Source organism: Eptesicus fuscus, chromosome 24 (genome assembly GCF_027574615.1).
Source record: "Eptesicus fuscus isolate TK198812 chromosome 24, DD_ASM_mEF_20220401, whole genome shotgun sequence".
NCBI classification, from domain to species: domain Eukaryota; kingdom Metazoa; phylum Chordata; class Mammalia; order Chiroptera; family Vespertilionidae; genus Eptesicus; species Eptesicus fuscus.
The window spans coordinates 2,329,503-2,349,884 of NC_072496.1; the positions used below are offsets into that span (position 1 = coordinate 2,329,503).

Consider the following 20,382-nt stretch of genomic DNA (forward strand, 5'->3'; position numbering starts at 1 on the left):
AAAAGGCACCATATTGGAGGTGGAAGCTCCTCATGTAAAGCCATCTTTTTCACTTTGGTTGGGTTGTGACTGGGGTATTAGGAGGGGCAAACAGAAGCAAGAAGTAAAAGATGCAGAGTTTAGAGTATTCCCCGTTTCGCTTTGCCCAAGGCTGATCCTGTTGGGTAGGACTGATGTATAACCATGACCAAAATACGTTTACAGCAGAGCTCACTACTTAGCAGCGAGCTGGCTCTGAGACATTAGCTATCCAGTCATTCCTTCTGTAAATGTTAATAAAAGCCCACTATATGCTAATCACTCTGATAGGATAGCTAAGAGATTCCATTTCTTTGCCAATTTCTTCATCTTCAAAAGAGAATGAAAGTGTCCACATACCAAGCTTGTTGTGAGAATTAAATAAAATTGCATATACTTACATAAATATGTATGTGTGTCTATATAAGGCATAAACATCGTAAGGGCTCAACATGATGACTTTTCCTACACTGAAATTAAAATTTTCCAGAGGCAAACTTGTTTTTCTTCTAAATGGTTTTTAAACAGAAATTATGACCCACGTTTTGGCCCGGAGGAATATTTGGATAACATTTGAGACGTTGTCACCGGATGAATGTTTCTAAACATCCGCGCTAGTGACCGCTTTGTCTCAGGAAAGTGCGTGGCCAAACCGTGGGCGAGTGTGGTCCGGGGGGTGTTTTGCAGAGACATTGAGCTGTCTTAGCTGTTCAAAATAAGAAACATAGACCTATTTCACTAAACAGACAGAGCCTACGTTGCTAATGAAAAACACACACCAGGAAAAAAATAACCTCCTGATAAATTGTGGTATTAGTTGTTGGAAAAAAACAGCCAAACCAAGAGAGAAATGGCTCCTCAGTCCTTGAGAAGGGGGAGGGCTGGGCAATAGTCACTCAGGGTGCATTTTCCATTGTATGTCTATGTTTTGCTTCTCTTCCTCTCACTGGTTGCTAAATTTTTATTTGTTTGGGTTGTGTTTTTGCTCAGAAGAAAAGTGAGGGTTGAGAGGTGAGATTCTGTTCAGCTTAGCTTTCCGTTTTTATAAGCGTTCTGGTGACATGTGTGGTGGAGGGAGATTAAATGATGGTGCTTGGGGATTTTATATTGGTGAAGTGGTCTCCCGCTATACTGATTTTAAGACTGTGAATAGCTTACTGTAAAACCTTTTGAGATGAACTGGGAGCTAGCAAGTAAAATATTATGAAAATCTACCATTCTACCACACAGACTAATTACTAGTAATAATTTATATCCTAACATTTTCTCTGAACACACGCATATCCTACATTCTATCATATTGTATGTTCAATTTTATCATTTGAATTTTTATAATATACTAGTATGTGGTGGAAAGGTTCCTATGTCATAAAAATATTCCTCTTCAAATCAATTTTAATGGATAGATCTAAATCTATTATAAAGTAAGGTATGTTTTGACACAGGCAAAAATGAAAATATGCTGATGTATCCATTGAAAGTATATGTATTGAGTATGCACAACATAGTTGAAACGTACTACACAGTAATAAATGTAATGAAGCTCATGAATATTTACTAGTTATCAGCATTGAAAATATGCTTCTCTGTCTTATTTTAGAATGATCTGCACAGAGCCATTCAGCGTACACAGTCTGCAATGTTTAACCAAGTTCTGATTTTGATATCTACATTGCTTTGCCTTATCTTCACCTGGTAAGATTCTACAGATCAGCCTTTTTATTACGCTTTACTTCACTCTCGTTTCTTAAAAAAGATGGTATTATAAGCCGTTTTAATTAATAGTTGGGTAAAAATCATCAATCTATCATTCCATCACTGTCACTATAACATGTAATGGATCGCCTACAGAAACAGAAGGAAAACCTTCCCTTCAGTGTCACAGAAAAAGCAAGAAAGCACAGCTCGCAGCCTTAGCCGGTGTGGCTCAGTGGATAGAGTGTCAGTCTGCGGACTGAAGGGTCCCAGGTTCGATCCCGGGCAAGGGCACATGTGGCTGCATCCCTGATGGGGGGAGTGCAAGAGGCAGCTGATCAATGATTCTCTCTCATCATTGATGTTTCTGTCTCTCTCTTCCTCTCCCTTCCTGTCTGAAATCAATAAAAATTTTTTTAAAAAAAGCAAGAAAAGAAAAGCAAGCAAGCACAGCTCTCATTTGATATTATATTTACTGCAACTCTGGCATTTCCCCGAATGCTGTAAACCGCTGAATCACAAGCGTTTGTCCCACGAGCCAGGGCTGTCAAACAGGAATGTCCCTCACACCCTGACAAGCAGGCGTTTATTTTTCTACCTCTGCAAAGCGGGAGGGCTATTGAGCAAACTGTCACCGCCCGTCCCGGCGCCTGCCGGGGCTGCTGGCTGTGCTGTGTGAGTGTGCATTCGGGCAAAAAGCAAGGCCAGACCTCAAGGTGCTGTGTTTTGCCGCACAAAACAGTCCTTCCTCCGCGGGGGAGGTCCCGCTTTGAGAATTCAAACGTAAGCTAGCCTGAAAAGCACAGACAGTTTTGCTGGAGGATCCATCAGCAACACGTTCTGGCTAAAATCACCACCAAGTAGTGTCAGAGGGAGAGTTCAGGTTTAAAGGCATTAACTATCCCACAGTGTTTACTTTTTTAAGTACAAAGACCGGCCAACAAATAGGTTTTGAATACCCTGAAGGGAGATACTATGCGTTCATGCAGATCCTTCCTAGAGCAGAGAATGTGGAATCACAAGACGAGGGCGAGCCCTGTGCCTGTTTCGCAGGCCTCGTAGAGATCATGTGTAATTGTGCTCTGACCTGGAGCTGACTTATTGAGGAAGAGGGAAAACTAATTAGGAAGTACTGAAATAGAAGGTTGCACTCAGACACCGGCCCAGCGGAACCAGATTAATGAGAGCTATACATGCATGCATTTATTTATTTCTTTTAAAACCTACTTTATTAGTAGTATTTTAAATATGATATTTTATTTTATTTTTAGTAATATATTTGTATTGATTTCAGAGAGGGAGAGAGAGATAGAAACATCAATGACGAGAATCATGGATCGGCTGCCTCCTGCACGTCCCCTACTGGAGATCGAGCCTGCAGCCCGGGCATGTGCCCTTGACCGGAATCGAACCCGGGACCCTTCAGTCCGCAGGCTGACGCTCTATCCACTGAGCCAAACTGGCTAGAGCTACATGCATGTATTTAAATAGAGTCATGAACTGTTCGCCAGGGGGTGCGGTCTGAGAAATGCGTTGTCGGGTGATTTTGTCGCTGTGCAAGCACCATAGGGTTCACCGGAGAAACCTGGGTGGTATGGCCTAACACGGCCATTGTATGTGCTGGACTGTCACACGACTGGCAGGGCATCATCACAGACATGAGGTAACATGCTGCATGTGATGATGACATGGCTACAACAGCACGGGGCAGTGGGCATCTTTTAGCTCCATTATAATCTCTTGGGACCACTGACATCATTATGCGGCTGTTGGCTGTATCAACCTAGAAGTATAGGTACAACAACCCATTTGCATCAGCAGTGTGAGGTGAATATCTCTATTAAATGGATTGAAAATATATTTGTGGCACACCTTGGTACTTAAAAAAAAAAACCCAAACATTTTAGGGTAGTGAATGCCTTTAAACATAAAATATCCCTCTGAGAGGACCTGGTGATGATCTTAGCCATCGTTTATATCCTAGAGCAAGACTATCCATGCTTTTCAAAACCAGAATTGCAATAGGCACATTATAAGTGAAGCCCCCCAAAGATTCAAGAACTCACATTCGACCCACTGGCCGTGCCGTGCACAAATCTCACACTCTTAAAATCACCTGCTTTGGAAAGCTGCACGTGGTTTTAAAAATGTGTCTTCCCTTCATCATTATCACCATCACAAAGAGCCGTCATTAAGCATCTGCCGACGGGACACGCGTGCCCAGGGCCCAGCTGAAATGCAGATGAAGCCACGCACCCACGCCTGCGGGGAATGTGCTCAGAATAGAGTTTCCCGTCATTGTGATGGAATTGGACGAGTCTTGGCCCACGTCCGCCACGCGCCCCTCTTGGCCAATAGCACGCACTCCCCGGGCAGCTGGGACTTGGGATTCAGCCCGAGTCTCAGGAACAAAGCAAGTCCCCGGCTCTATCCGGGAATTCAGTGTCTGACTTTAGCTTAATTATTAACCTATTCTGACCAATAATAATCACTCTGATTCATCATGCATTTGGTGTTCTCATTTTATATTTGCAGGCTTATTTGGAAGCCACTTTGCTTCAGACTTTAGTTTTTCATTTGAATATGTTTTGTTTCATAGAGTTCTAACCGAGAGAGATCGATGGGGTTCGTGGATGTTTCATGGTTTAGTCAAACGTGAAATAACCAATTCACTTCTTCCTCAGTCTGATCTCAGGAAACAATAAGGTCATTTACTTTTTGTCTAAAAATGTGACTCCGTGAAACGTTATTGTCCTGCTTAATTCAAAAGCACTTGGGATTTCTTGCACCTTTGATTACTGTTTGTTTGACTAGATGCTTGGTTTCTTCTATTTACTGATTCCACTCCAAGGTCAATGGCTGGACAGGGAGGAGATGGCACTGCCGTTTGGAGGAAGTATTAGAACGTGGCCTAGTGGCGTCACCACCGTCACATTTGACTCCTAGTTCTGATTGGTCACACTTGTTTGGCCTCTGTGGTAAATGAAGGACAAGAAGTGCAATGTGTCGGACGATCTGGCCACGGACTAACAGCTCCAGGTCCCACTGGAACAAACAGGAACCTTTTTGTCCCAACTCAAGTCTGCATGAGCGGGCAGCCAGGCTTTAGTAGTTAATTAGCCAAGTTAAGGCGCGTTTAATTTGGGAGAAAAGAGAATATGGTCATTTAACATATGTAAATCAGAATGATGTAATTACGATTAATATTAAAAAATCTAGGTAACGTGCCTTGGGGTTAAAAATCTGTTTCTGACAAGCTATTTTTGAAACATGACATCAGTTGTAGATAGGTCTTTTCAAACACGCAAATGCTGAGGATAATGGCTAACAGTTCAAGTGGTTACTATTATTAGGCACTTTTATGTGCCCTTGACGTGTGTTAACTAATTTAAGCTTCAACAGTCTAAAAAGCAAATTCTGTTATTATCTTCATTTTATAGGTGAAGAAACTGAGACACAAAATCGTTTAAGAAGTTTACAAAGAGGAACAATTAGATCTGTCTTTAATTTTTTAGGAGAAAAAAAATTCATTGGCTTGATATTTTAGTTTTAGTGTTGACAGTATTCCAGTGTCCCCATTTCCCCGCACTTTTCCCACCTCCACTCAGACCTCCCCTCCCCTTCCCTCTGGCCTTCACCACACTGTTGTCTGTGTCTATAGCTTATGCCAGTGGTCGGCAAACTCATTAGTTAACAGAGCCAAATATCAACAGTACAATGATTGAAATTTCCTTTGAGAGCCGAAAACCGACTTCTGCGCATGGGCCATGAAGTTTCAATCGCACTGTACATGCGCGCCCGCACGTGGTGTTTTGTGGAAGAGCCACACTCAAGAGTCCAAAGAGCCGCATGTGGCTCGGGAGCCTCAGTTTGCCAATCACTGGCTTATGCATATATGTTCTTTGGCTGTTTAGATCTGTCTTCAGTGCTCACCTATCTACTCGGGGCTGAGAAACAAATCAGTCTGATGCGCTATTCTCAGCTAAGTTAAAACATTGTTCATAGATTTCCAAGAAAAATTGACTGAGAACCTACATTTTATAGAATTTAAACCATTACTGCATTAAGAGGTTAATATATAGTTATTTTCAGAAATATAAGAACTTAGAAATGATGCTACCTACATATTTTTAGGGATGTATTACAGAAATAAGAAAAAAAAGGGGGGTGATTATAGGTTATATAAGCAGTGGTATGTACAATAGACCACATCGGCATTGGCCTTGGAAGCTCTTTTCACACTGCATTTTATCAGAAGTGGAGTTGAAGGCTTAGCCAGGTAGAGGCGGGGACACCATTTTTATAATCTAGTTAGAACGTTTCCAGTTAGCCCTAACCGGTTTGGCTCAGTGGATAGAGCGTCGGCCTGCAGACGGAAGGGTCCCAGGTTCGATTCCCGTCAAGGGCATGAACCTCGGTTGAGGGCACATCCCCAGTAGGGGGTGTGCAGGAGGCAGCTGATCGATGTTTCTAACTCTCTATCCCTCTCCTTTCCTCTCTGTAAAAAATCAGTAAAATATATTTTAAAAAAAGAAGGTTTCGAGTTAGAGGTGAGGGTGAAGGGGTGAGAGGAAGCCAAGGTTGGCATTCCACACCAACCAAGAACCCAAGACTTTTGTCTTTACAAGGAAGCTCTGAGGGGAAGGCTCTGTGACATGCGTTTTGTACCAGTCGAGATGGTCAGACACGTGTACGAGCAATCAACTGCTAATCTAAAAAATGAATGCTTAGAGAGTGTGACTCATAGGAGGTCTCATTGAAAAAATTATGCCAAAATCTAGCCAAGGAAGAAATAAAACGAAAGAAAACAAAAGAAGACTTGGTGAAAGAGCTGAGGTAAGAGATAAATCAGTTTTATTGTAGCATCAGACACGAATGCTCAGTTCCCAGGGCAATACTAAAGTGTCCTAATAATGAAAATGATAGTTAACACTTATTAATGTTTTCCTCCTTTGCTAGGCAATTTCCTATTGTTTTTTGTGTGTATTAAATTGTTTAATTTTGCACAACGCTCTATGGTAGGCATTATTATCCTCATTTGACACACAAGAAACTGAGGCAAAGAAAAGTAAAACAAAAATAAATCTTAGTTTAGCTAAAGTTCACAATGACTAAAAAGCAGACCTCAGATTTGGACGTAGGCATATTGGTTCTCTAGGCCACATCCTTAACCACCGGGATGTTATTTATAGTATGTCCCAGGAATCAGTGACCTGGGTACATAAAAATAATAATCGAACAAATCATCAAATGGAATTGTAATGTTCTCACCTCTATGACAGTCAAATTTTCAATGACTGTTTCAAGTAGAATTCTAGTTGAATACAAGACATGAACACGACAATGTTTTTAAAGATTTGTTTTTGTTTTTGTTTTTTCTTCTGTTTCTTTCTTTGAATTTTTTGGATCCTAAAATTTCACTTTGCTTTGGCCCTCTACTGATTCTCTACTGAGAAGTCGGCTCATCGCCCATTATTTAAAGAAAAATGCGGGATGAGGTATGGTGCCTTCTCATGACTAGGAAATTGCAGTTGTGTGTTGACTTCGGATTTAGTAGCTTAGGGCCGTGGTCAGCAAACTGTGGCTCGCGAGCCACATGCAGCACTTTGGCCCCTTGAGTGTGGCTCTTCCACAAAATACCACAGCCTGGGCGAGTCTATTTTGAAGAAGTGGCTTTAGAAGAAGTTTAAGTTTAAACAATTTGGCTCTCCAAAGAAATTTCAATCGTTGTACTGTTGATATTTGGCTCTGTTGACTAATGAGTTTGCCCACCACTGGCTTAGGACAGGAGTCCCTAACCTTTTTTTTTTTTTTTTTTTTTTTTTTTTTTTGCATAGACACAAAGACAGTGCCCAGGAGGATGAGAAGTTACTTGCAACAATAGAACTACAAGATTTATCATTACTTCACAGACACAATTTCTCCCTAGAAAATGTGAAATCCCAAGAGAGCAAATTATCTGAGATTCCATGGGAATATTATTGGGCTCTAGGTAGACACTCTCTGCAGGAAATGAACATGAATATTTGGAACAATTTAATAGGTATCCATTCAGGGAGTACCCACGTGCTAGGTGTGGGCTGATTCGAATGCCAATGTGTGCGTTACAAGCACGGAATCAGTGCTGGCTGCTTTCAGCACAGAATGCCCTTGCTAATTACATTTCCCAGGAACTGCACAGCAAGAGGAGTCCTAGGGCGCGCATGGGCATTGAAGGTTATTTATTTCTGCCATGTGACTCTTTTTTTTTTTTCCTTAGAAAACAGTTTGTTGTACAAATTGACATTTGCCAGGTGGTGAAAAAGTTTCCAGTCTCAATATCGCCTTTCATTGAAATTAATGTTTTCCTTAGAAACCTTGCCAAAAAACTTGTCTAACTAAATATGCTTTAAAAGAGGAAAAATTTTAAAAAGCACAGAGTAAGTGATGAGTAATGAAGGTTCTTTGTTGTGATGTATACGGGATCTATTTGAGTAAGCAAATCCATTATGACTTTTCATTTTAAGGAAGGTAACAGGAGAGTCTGTGTTTGAAATCCTAATTGAATGTTGCTCAGATTTTGTTTTAGGATCACGTAACGCTGAGATTATTTTGTATGGATTTGGGTCAAAGACAACACTTGAGAATGTTTGGTAAAGACGCAAACCCCACAGCAGACGCTCAAAGCCAACATTCTTCATGAACCTTCATAATCTGCAGTTTTCTAAAAAAAAAGTTAAGCTAACATTGAAGCTGTAAAAACACTGTCTTTTTTTTTTTTAATCCTCACCCAAGGATATGTTTTTTGTTGGTTTTAGAGAGAAAAGAAGGAAGGGGGGTGGGGAGAGAAAAACATCGATGTGAGAGAGAAACATTGATCAGTTGCCTCCCCTGTGCATCCTTACTGGGAATCCCAACAACAACCTAAGCATGTGCCCTGACCAGGAATCGAACCTGAAACCTTTTGGTGTAAGGTATGATACCCACCAATTGAGCCAACCAGCCAGGGTAACACTGTATTTAATTCATTTAAATTCTTTAAGTATTTCAAATGTGTGTTTGTCTAGTGTAATTTTCCAGTGCCTCTATTACTGTTCTGGTTTTTCACGTCGGCTCTTCTACGAAGCAGCCATATATTAACAAAAATAGATATGGCATTGTCCTAGGATGGGACTGACCCAGTTGCAGGTTGGGGCTGACATATGTGTAAGTCTCACACCTGCTTAGCCCCAACATCCCTGCCCTGGGAGCTTTGTCTTAAGCAGGTCCATACGCCTTCCAAGTGCCCAGAGCCATCTTCCAGGTCTAGCTCCTATCCCTGCCGAGAGCCCAGGCCCATCAGTGATGTGAATGGGGCCCTCTGAGGCCATGGCTCACTCGTGTGTGTGCTCACCTGCGTGCTCTCTCACTGGTCCTCTCCAACTGAGAGAGAGAGAGAGAGAGAGAGAGAGAGAGAGAGAGAGAGAGAGAGAGAAGAGAGAGAGAGAGAGAGAGAGAGAGAGAGAGAGAGAGAGGAGAGACATCTCCTATAGGGCAGGGCAGGTTATAACCGAAGTTGTGTTACCTGCTGGCTCTTTCTTACAAATGATGCCCGAGAAATCTTTCCTAAAAATAGAGAGCTTTGCAATCAGTAAAAAAAGATTCTCCATTCTGGTTCTGCCTACCTCCTTTTTCATGTATCATGTGTGTTCACCCGGGTTCATCTTAGCACGGTTGTTATGCTCTCTGTCATTTATGGTGAGCTTCCTTTTCCATCTTCAGGATGGATGTTGTCACCCTGGAGGGACCACAGAATTGCTTCTGCAGGACACATGAAGGTGTGCTTGCGATTTCCCACAAGGGTAGAAATCATAAACTGGAATATGATCCTGGCTTCATGGTGTGCCTTTCCCATGAATTCATTCCATGACTACGCCTTCGTATCATCTTCTGTACCCCAGACATGTGTTGGGTTCTTAGGGCCATAATTTCTTTTTTAAAGAGAAATGTCAGTTTTGATGATAAATTGGATACAAGTGTGTGAGATCAAGAACAATGACTTGAAATTTGCATTATGGGAAACTGGTAGAATGATGGAGCCAGACAAGAGTAGAGGGGGGAATCTGGGAAGAAACATCAGAAGAAAGAGAAACAGAGTCCACAATGGTGGAGACACCTTTTAGAAACCTAAGGTGAGCTGCTGAACATGTCTGTCAAAGAAGACATGGAGTGGGGCGAGGAGGATGTTAATTCCATGGAGGACCATGTGTGCCTCCTTGGAATTAACAATGAGAGGACCCGGAGTTCAGGGGAGAGGGGGTGGGACTAGGCAGGTGGCTTAGGTGACATCATGGATAATCACTATGGCAGGCATTAGAAGAGAGCACCCTGGGAATAAACACAGTGGAATTTCTATTTATTTATTTATTTATTTATTTTTTTATTATTATTTTTTTTACAGAGAGGAAGAGAGAGGGATAGACAGTTAGAAACATCGATGAGAGAGAAACATCGATCAGCTGCCTCTTGCACACCCCCTACTGGGGATGTGCCCGCAGCCAAGGTACATGCCCTTAACCGGAATCGAACCTGGGACCCTTGAGTCCGCAGGCCGACGCTCTATCCACTGAGCCAAACCGGTTTCAGCTGGAATTTCTATTTAAACACTGACCAAAAATGAAACTTCAGCAGGGTAGTAGGACGCACTGTATAGGATAGACGGCACAACGGGTACGGAGATGAGAAAGTCATTCACCGACGTGTTCAAAAAAGGGGGCAGCTAAGTATAGAAAGTAAAACCTGGGGACCATGCAATGAGAACGTAATGGAAATGGAGCGGCAGCGGGAGATGCTCATAAAGAATCCCGCTGCTAAAACGAACCCAAGTATGTACATTACTTCCCACTTGTCTAAGCATAGCCCCTTCTATGTCATCCCCTCCAGATGGCCATCTATTTTAAAGCCTACTCAACGTCAGGGCTGTTATAGCACATTTTTATTATAATAGAGGCATTTTCTTACCACGAAGCAACCCAATCTGGGTAGAATTCATACGTCTTTTTAAAATAACAAACTCTATTTTTCTCTTTAAAAATCTCCCCCCTTTTTTTTTTTTCCCATCCTGTTTTTTTCCTGTGTATTAATTCATCTTCTGTTACCTAACTCCGTAAGCCAATGGCACAGACACTTTTGCTTGTCAGCTGATGGTTAGAATCCTTATATTCAAAATTACGTGTCATTGCCGTTCTCCCAATTTCCTCTTAGTAAATTCCTTAAAAATTATTTCATCGTGTTATAATTTACCCTCTTTCTTGCCCATGATCTTGGCTCATGTATTTTCAAGCATTTTGACTGGGAGTATTGAGAGACTCATTTTAACATTGTCTACTTTCCTTTCTTTGCTTAAGTGGATGCTAATCTCCTCACCTCAGGGTTATATTAATTCTCAGCAACATTCTGCCATGTAGATGTTATGCAGAATCTTTCTGATTATCCCTAATGACCCAGGTTCATTTGGCCATGGAATACTCTTTCTGTAGTTGCTGTGAGTCCATTGAATTCTATTTATTATGGACCTCTGTGATAACTTCACATGGAAGTTTAACAGATTTATTTTTAGGTTCCTGGTTGGCTAACACACTGATTGTAGGATGTTCTAAATATCTCATTTGAATTTCATATGCGCTTGTTCCCTCTAATGTGCCTACGGTGAGGGTGAAAGGCCTCCTTCAGTCCCCTGCTCTATAATTACCTTTTATATTCCCAATTGAACCACTCAGTCTTCTTTCTTTAACCAAATATCCCCCCAAATGCGTTAACTTTTCTCCCTGGGATTTTTTTTGCCTTGTGTGTTGGCCTTTTTCTAAACCTTTTCTATTTTATAATTATAAATTCAAACAGGACCCAGCGCTGAACAATCACAAAGATCGAGATAATTTACATGAAAGCATTTGGTAAATTCTAAAGTGCTTTTCAGATATAATGTAGGATTCTTATTGCTGTAATTTAGGGGGCACATTTCCAGCTTAGCATACAAAGTGCTCTTTTCTTAGAAATTTATTTCTTACAGATGCATGTGTATACATCCAGAGATTTGAGAGACTTTTGGCAAAAACAGAAATGCATTCAATGGGAAGGTTATTCTTGTTTGTGTCGCTTTCTTGCTGTGTGACTTTAAGTGATTACAGCTCCGAGTTTTAATTTATTCATTTGTCAAAGAAAAGGGAAAAATATATGGACTTCAACAAAAGGTTGGAGACAGTTTTAGAAATAGACATGAAACTGGGTCATTAAAGAGGAAGAACTCTTGAACATGGACAACAGTATGGTGATTGCAGGGGAGAAGGTGGAAGAGGGTGATGGGAAAAAGAATAATAAACAAATAACCTGAAAAAAGAAAAGAAAAGAAAATGGCTCATTAAAACAGAAAGAGAAGAAACACAACATAGTAGGGATGAAATGTAAATTTGAAACTAAGATGAAGACAGCTGAGGCAGAGGGAGTAACGTAATTTACTTAGCTCTCATCCTCAAAAAGAAGAAGGCACACAAGGTCCTCCATGGAATTAACATCTTCCTCGCTCCACTCCCCACAGAATCCAGGAATCTCATTCTGTAGGCAGAGTGATGGAGAGACACTCATAGATGGTATTTCTTTTATTTTAATTCTTTATTGTTTAAAGTATTACATTAGTCTCCTTCCCTCCCTCCATTGACCTCTCCCCCGCCACTCCCTCCCCCAAGTACAAGCCTTCACCCGCCCCCTACTGTCTGTGTCCATTGGTTTTGCTCATATGCATGAATCCAAGTCCTTCAGTTGATCTCTTACCCCTTCACCCCCCGCCTTTCCTCATAGGTTGCATCGAACAGACTGTACAACCTAGATGATATTTCTTAAGAAAAATGGTTCCAATGAAGAACCAGGATTGGTTTCCTGTCTATTGGCTTTACGTATTAATCAGAGCTCATAATTGCTCATGACACTGTGAGCTAGGCAATACCATCTCTAGTTTGAAGAGGGGATAGATCAGGTTAGGGTGGGAGGAGTTAGCTATTTTTTTTAAGGAAGGCAGGAGGAATGAGGTCAGCTTCGCCTGTTCATGACCTGTCTTCTATTCTATGCAAGTGGAGGCGAAGGGAGAAATGTAATTATCACTGGATGCTCAGAAGCAGTGCTGTCAGGAGAAGTGTTGGGGGAAAATGATGGTACTCTGCGGGGTTCAGCTTTAGCCTAGGAGATAAATTAGAACATGGAGTGGAACAAAAGGGCCATTTACAACTCCACCTAATTTCCCAACATCACTTTCTTTCCAGACATTTGGTAAGAACCAGAGAGAAGGTTCCCAGGCTCTGCTTGCCCTCAGGGACCCGCTACCCTACCTGCCTAGTTTTTGACTCTTCCCTAAGATTCTGCCTCTCGGAGGGGACAGATTGGACTAGATCATTTTTCAACCGTGTGCCCCAGGACCTGAACAGCCGTGTCCACAAAATGATGCCATTTGATGACATTTCATAATTGCTAAGAATAAAGAATGGTACTCTTAGGATAATGTCTGTTCATTGAAAATTTAGAGCTGAATGGATCTCCTGATGAGCAAAAAGTAAAGGAAATAGCCTATTTATTGGATATGTTGGATTGTAAAAACACTCTTTCCCCTTAATCTTTTTATCCTCATGCCAAAAAAAAAAAAAATACAGAATAAAAAAAAATTCTTGAGTGGTAGTATCTTTTTTGAAAATATATTTTATTTATTTTTTAGAGAGAGGAAGGGAGAGAGAGAGTTAGAAACATCAATGAGAGAGAAACATCGATCAGCTGCCTCCTGCTCACCCCCTACTGGAGATGTGCCCGCAACCAAGGTACATGCCCTAGACCGGAATTGAACCCGGGACCCTTCAGTCCGCAGGCTGACGCTCTGTCCACTGAGCCAAACTGGCTAGGGCAAGTGGTAGTATCTTAATTGCAATAGTAATTCCTAGTGTAATCGCTGTGCATATAAATAATCTGATCCGGTAAGTTTCTCCCACAATTTATAAAAATCGAAGCCACAGAAGCAAAGTGTGCATTACATAAATGTCAACACAAATTAAGTTTTCCAGTGAATTCCTTTAGTTTAGAATGTGTCACTGACCTCCTGAAAGCGCTCTTTGAACAAATCGTCACTGATTAGGAAACAGTTGTAATTTCCAGTGAAAAAGAAGAATAATTATTTATCCTGGAGACCATTCTACACGTTTGCTGATCTGTTTAACATCAGTTTACAAGCAATTAAATCCACCATCAGTAGAAGCGTTAGTTTAACGCTCACATGAACCCATCAGATACTTCTCAAGAGTGTTCTTACTCACATATAATTATATTTGTATATTACTGACTTACATGTATATAGTATACTCAGTGAAATAGATATGAAGTTCACTTAGCCATCACTTAGAGAAAAATTTTCCATTGATTTTAAGTAAAAATGCTACCATATGACAAAGTATTTTCTGTTGATAAACATGACATTTTAATATTACATTTTAAAGTGTTGGATTCAAGTGAATCGTTATGTAAAAAAAAAAAAGAATTACTGTTGCTATGAAAGGAATTCTCATGGCTTACAATGTGAAGCAACACTTTAAGCTCCATGTTCCCTTTTGTTTTTAGCGGCTAATTACGTTTGGACCATTTCAGAAACGATAAAATAAAGGTTCATTTTGTGTCTTCCTTGATTTCCAGGAACTGTTGACTAGAGACTGAATTATTTGGGACTAGTTTGGTATGCGGCAGTAAATAGTGAGATATTCTTGTGGGAACATGTTAAATCAGACAATATTTATTTGGTATCACTTCATATTTTACATGTGCAAGGACAAATACATTGAGTGTTCATCTACTAATGTCTTGACAGTAAAAAGGAAATCCATTGCTAAATTAAACCTTTTCTGCAGAGAATTGGTATGTGTACAGATTGTATTTTGTTTTTACCAACTCTAAATATAAACATATCTATAAGTACATAATGGGAATTAATGGTGTGTGACGCTAATGTTTTATTGGCTTGGCACTTCTCAGAACTGAATCAGACAAGTTCAAACAAATCCAAGCAAAAGTAAATCACAGAGAGGCAAGACCTCTGAGCTAAGAAAATGCTTTAGGTCTGAATTTCGTAGCTTTGTGCATTTATTATTTCCTTTGCTCAGAGCTGGGATGTCACTTGGATGATGTACGTAGGCAGGGTCTTAAGGTGCCTTGTCAGCCTGGAGGTCTAGTATAAATACAGGCAGTGCTTGGGGCAGACACAAGTACTCAGGGTATCCTACAACTAAAAAATAAAAATAAAAAAATATATATTATTGATTTCAGAGAGGAAGGGAGAAGGAGAGAGAGATAGAAACATCCATGATGAGAGAGAATCATGGATCGGCTGCCTCCTGCACATGCCCTACTAAGAATCAAGCCTGCAACCCGGGCATGTGCCCTGACCTGGAATCCAACTGTGACCTCTAGGCTCATAGGTCGATGCACAACCACTGAGCCACACCGGCCAGGCTCAGCAGACTTTTGTTAATGAGCTCATCACTGTGCAGTTTCATCACATCATTCATTTGCTTGCTTAATTTTTTTATTTATTTGTGTCTTCAGCATTCAGGGTAATATAAATCCCTTGGTGTTGTCTATAAAGTAATTTATGATTTGTCCCTGTTACTTCCCTGGCCTCACCTCCCTGATGTGTCTTACTCTAAAGACTATAAGACAGCTGTACTGCACTAGAGTAATGTTTGTCAGAGCTGAGCTGCTGATGCAAAATTCTACTGTATCTACTTCGCAGCAAGTAGAAGTTACGCTGTTGACAACTTGAGTTTGTAGTTTTTCTTATCGAATACCTTTTTTTTAAAGTAACCTAATGATTAAGAAGAGAATGTGCAAATAAAGAGGAAAATAGAATAGATACTGTGCTTTTTGTTTGTGTGTGTGTGTGTGTGTGTGTGTGTGTGTGTGTGTGTTTTGAAAGTTAAACTATTAAAAAGGTAGAAAAAGAGAGTATGGCCCTGAGATGTATTGGCCTTGTTGGACTACCCTATGACTGGGAATAAAGCATGGGTAAACTTAGTAGGGGCCTCTAAAAATCACAGCAGGACTCAGAAAGTCAGGGTAAGGTACTCCCAATATCAAAGTCCAAAAAATGTACATGAAGAATCATTTACATGTACGTGAAGGTTATGAGCATGCGTGTGGGTCTATAGGTGTGCACACACACACACACACTCCATGGGTGAATGTAGACACGTACCCATATACACTCAGTTTATGCTCATGCGAGCTTGTCCTCTCCTATAACATATCATCAAATGACATAGCTTCTTAATGATCAGTCCTCGCCTATTTAGTTTCGTGTTTCTTTGTTTTTCTCCCAGGAACATACCATGTATTTTAACTAATTTGTGTAACCCCATAAATCTTTCAGGATGGTGGGATATATATATAGGTGTCCATATATGTTGAAACCTAGGGATGGCTTATCAACCTTGAAGGATTCCAATCAGGACCCTATTACCAGGTGGTCGCTAGTTCCATGCATCAATGGGTCAGAATCCTTACAATTTAACATAAGGGAAATTAGAAATATTTTTCAAGACCTGTGAGTGGCAAGAAAGTGTTGTTTGGTTATTTGCGCACTTGCATAATTAGATTATGAGACCATGGTGAGCACAGCGGCCTACCCCGTCAGGAATGCGGTGCCTTGGGCTTAGAGAGCCGAGCGTTCTGTCAGCTGACTCCACCAGGCCGCTAACTGAACCTGCCCTTGGTACATTTTTTCACATTGTTCTTGTAGAAACTAACCTTCTGTTCAATGTGTTTGCTGTTATGCATAGAAAGACAGAGAACAGGGGCCTTTTCAACCTGACAGGACAAGGATTAATACGAGTTTTATGTGGCAGAGTTTGACCTAAGAGTTGCTCTCATTGGGGGTGGGTCAGGATAAGAGCCTTCATTTCCTCTGTATGTTACAGGTTACAGATGGGCCACCAAGCACCTGACCATTGTGACCACACACCCTGTCTTGGGCCACTTTCGATAGCTTTAATTACATCCTTTATGTCCTCCTACTGCTTCAGTGACATTTCCTGTTAGATCCCTCAAACTAAGTATGTACAAAAGAGAATTCATGCTGTTTCTCCCTTAAATTGTCCAGGTCTGTGAAATAGCAACCACTGTCCTTTCTTTTGGGCAAACTCCAAATAAATAGACTCATTCTTCATACCTGTTCTGTCACCCGAAACACAGTCAACACATTCCATGCATTTCATCTGCTACACGTCTTGCAAATCTGCCCACGCCTGTCCCTGTCACCACCTCGCTAAGCTATCACAACTTCTTTACAGCAACCAGCGTCTAACTGGTTTACCATGTTCTCGCTGGCTCCACTCCAAGCCATTCATGTCATGGCAACCAAAGTGACCTTTATGAAATATAAATACCATGTGTTACCACTTGCTTAACGTTCAAGATTTCCATATGTCTTGGGATGTATACCAAACCCTTCCATCTGCTCTAAATTTCCTCCATGACCAGGATTCTCCCGATCTTTTCACGCTCATCTCAGACTGTTGATTTTCCTCTGCCCAGGAATCCTCTGTTTTTTTTCCCTGACTTCCTCTATCACACTAATCTCCCTTGCTCCCTACAGTACTCTATCTTCCTTCTCTGACTTACTCTTTTTAAGTTAATGTGAACATCACTTTTTCATTGAAGCCTGACCCACCCAAATCCATTACCATAGGAAATCATTAACACTAGGGCCTCTCCTTTGTACACACACACACACACACACATACACACACACACACACACTTACATTAGTCGTCATTTTCTACCTCTACCTCTGGATTCTAAGTCCCACCTAGGAAGAAGTCTTGCCAGTTTTTATTTTATTTTATACTATGGCTTCCCGGTACCTAGTACGATGCCTGACATAGGTGAACAAATAAATGCAAAACTTTTTCAAATGCCCATGAGCTACAACAGAGCTGAGATAAAATGACAAGTCCTTTATTGAAGCTTCAGGAGAGAAAAATCCTAACAGTTTTCTAAGAAGCAAAAAGTACTAAGTAAAAAATGTGTTGTTGTTGTTTTTTTTTTAATGAACAGGAATATTAGATGATTAAGTTTCTCGTTGTCTTTACTGTCTTATTCATGTTGATATTGGGGTTTCCTCAAGTGAGAGTTTGAAGACGAACATGGTTGGGATTTTACTTGATTCTTGACTTTATCAAGTTACTCCCCTTGATCATAACGATTTTGTCTCCTTATGTTTACCTGGTTTAATCTATTTTGATCATTTCTTTTATCTTACTGCCTTGTTCTTTATCTGTCTACCTCCCGTAATCCCCAATTCACAGTGGAAAATACACTTTACACTGAGACACAGTACGCATTTCTTGATAAATGATGATGGGCACAGCATATAACCTGGGGAACACACACAGAACAAAACACGAAACGATTGTAAGTTTCATTCTTCCCACCAGGAACAACAGCAACAACGAACGTTCTATTCCATCTGCATGCATTCTGATAGCAGGGCCCGTAGGCTGACGAGTCTGAGGCATTTACTAAGACAGTTCAGCAGATGTTTTTATTTTATTCCAATGAACTAATGGGGAAAGGAGATGAAATGTAATAAACTAATGTAACGTCATTTTGCTAAAAGAAATGTACTCTATAGGACAGGCAAGGGACAATGTGGAGTCCCTGTAATTGAAGTATTGAAATGAGGAAGACCTCATATCACCCTGCTAATGTTGGCGAAGTCATATATAATGTCTATCTCATGCCCTAGTGATCTTTTTTTTTATTTTTTCATTAGGTGAGTGAAAAAATGGGATTTAAAAGTCTATAAATTAAGATGTCAGCTCCTCTAAATGGAAGAATGTTTTGTTAAAATGAGACTGAAGAAACGAATTTCACTTTAAATTGGTCCTTTTATTTCGAAGGACAATTAGAAATTAAATGCTTGTTATGATCTAGATCACGGTTCTCTGTATTTAGTGCAAAAGGGGCCATAATCCTTTTTAAGATGAATGTGGTTATGATGTTTGCCTGTGTGAGCACAGCAGTTTTTAACTAAAATGGTCTTTAGTGAGCTTTCACCGTGTCCCCGTTAACAGAAGAAGAATGAAACTTTATTTCTTAAACGAGATCGCATTGGAGCCTTTCTTTCCATCAGGCATGCTCAGTGTGGGATCCGCATAAATAATGGCAGTGATTAGGAGGAAGTGTGTCCTGTTCTCTCGGGGACTCTGTGAGCTGCCCCCAGGCTTCGCCAGGGCTCAGGATGGCCGCTGAGGGCCCGTATGTATAAACTGTATCGTGCTACATGTGCTCAAAACTCAGGTTCATAGAAACTCAGTGTCAGACCAAAGCATGATGAGTCAGGCATAATGAATCTTACGCACCTATGGCTGGAATAGCCGATCACTCCAAAATGCTTACCTATGGGCTCCTAAGCACTATGAAATGGAGATTAAGGGTAGAAATGGGACCCTTTTAAAATGCGGCATTTTAGATTTATGTCTTTTCATCTCCACTAAAAATATTAAGACTTCAGGGCCTGACGGTTCCACGATTACGTTTCTTCAGGGGACAGTTAATCTAGGACAGTATAATCGAGGGCACGGCAAGGTACAATGTTAGCCACATTGTTTAATGATTAAGCTAAACTGTGATTCTAACGCACTCAGACAAAGTGCCCAGTATGAGCTCACGTGTTCATGATTCAGTTTGTAAAACCCTAATCCTCTGAGATACTCTGGCCAAACTGAGGACTTTGGCAGATACGTCTGGTTAAACCTATAAAAATTCCACTCTCAGAGTTGCAATGAATATTAACTCATTAAAAAGATTAGAGAAGTCTTTGCTCAAGAAAATATGCTTAACCCAGAGTTGCCAAAGGAATTCGACTGCAGAACCTTGTGTCTGGTTAACATCTTTGGCCAAATTGGCTTTTCACCGAACATATATTGAGACAGAGAACTATTGACCCGGGTGCCTTTAAGAAGATGGATATGAAAATCCTACAGTAATGAACTGCCAACTAAAATCAAAAGTGCATTTTCATTAAAAACAAAACAAATAGCAAGCAAGCAAAAGAATACTTACTAAATAGTAATTACCTCAAAGGTGGATAGGAGTGGGTTGATATTAATTTCTCATTTATATATTTATTATTTGTCTTTGTAATAAGTGCATATTTCTCTTTGGAATTGAAAATATTGGAAGTGTAACAAAATTACCACCAAGTAGGGTTTATCCACAGAGTGTAAGAATGGCTTATTATAGGTATACGTATATTAATAAAATACACTATTGCATTGGATTGCACGTGCATCCTTTAGGAATGACACACCCCAAAATGAAATAATTCTCACTCCTCTCTACCAGTAAAATTGTCTAATATTCGTGACCTCATGTCATTATTATTTGTTGCCTTTATCCCCTGATGTCTATACTGATGTCTATAGGTCGTATTGGAAGATCAACAAATATTGGTTGAAAACCAAATAGAACGTGATACCTCTCACGACCTGTATTTGTTCCTTACGACTCTATTGATCTAGTCCACCTCTTATCCTCACTGATTGTATGAGACGGTTACCATTCCCAGGGACCCTTCTCTCTGTTTCTAAGTATCCGTTGGCGATGGTCAAGGTCAGAGTGCGCCCTGAA

At 40.6% G+C, this 20,382-nt stretch overlaps 1 protein-coding gene across 4 annotated transcripts in view; it reads left to right on the plus strand.

Moving 5' to 3' along the window:
- KCNT2 (potassium sodium-activated channel subfamily T member 2) overlaps positions 1 to 20,382 on the plus strand; it is a 134,223-nt gene that overhangs the window by 56,555 nt on the left and 57,286 nt on the right. For all 4 annotated transcript variants that reach the window (XM_054712970.1, XM_008158613.3, XM_008158614.3 and 1 more), the window contains exon 8: positions 1,619 to 1,713. In XM_054712970.1, coding sequence (XP_054568945.1) covers positions 1,619 to 1,713 — 95 coding nt within the window. The remainder of the gene's footprint in view (positions 1 to 1,618; positions 1,714 to 20,382) is intronic.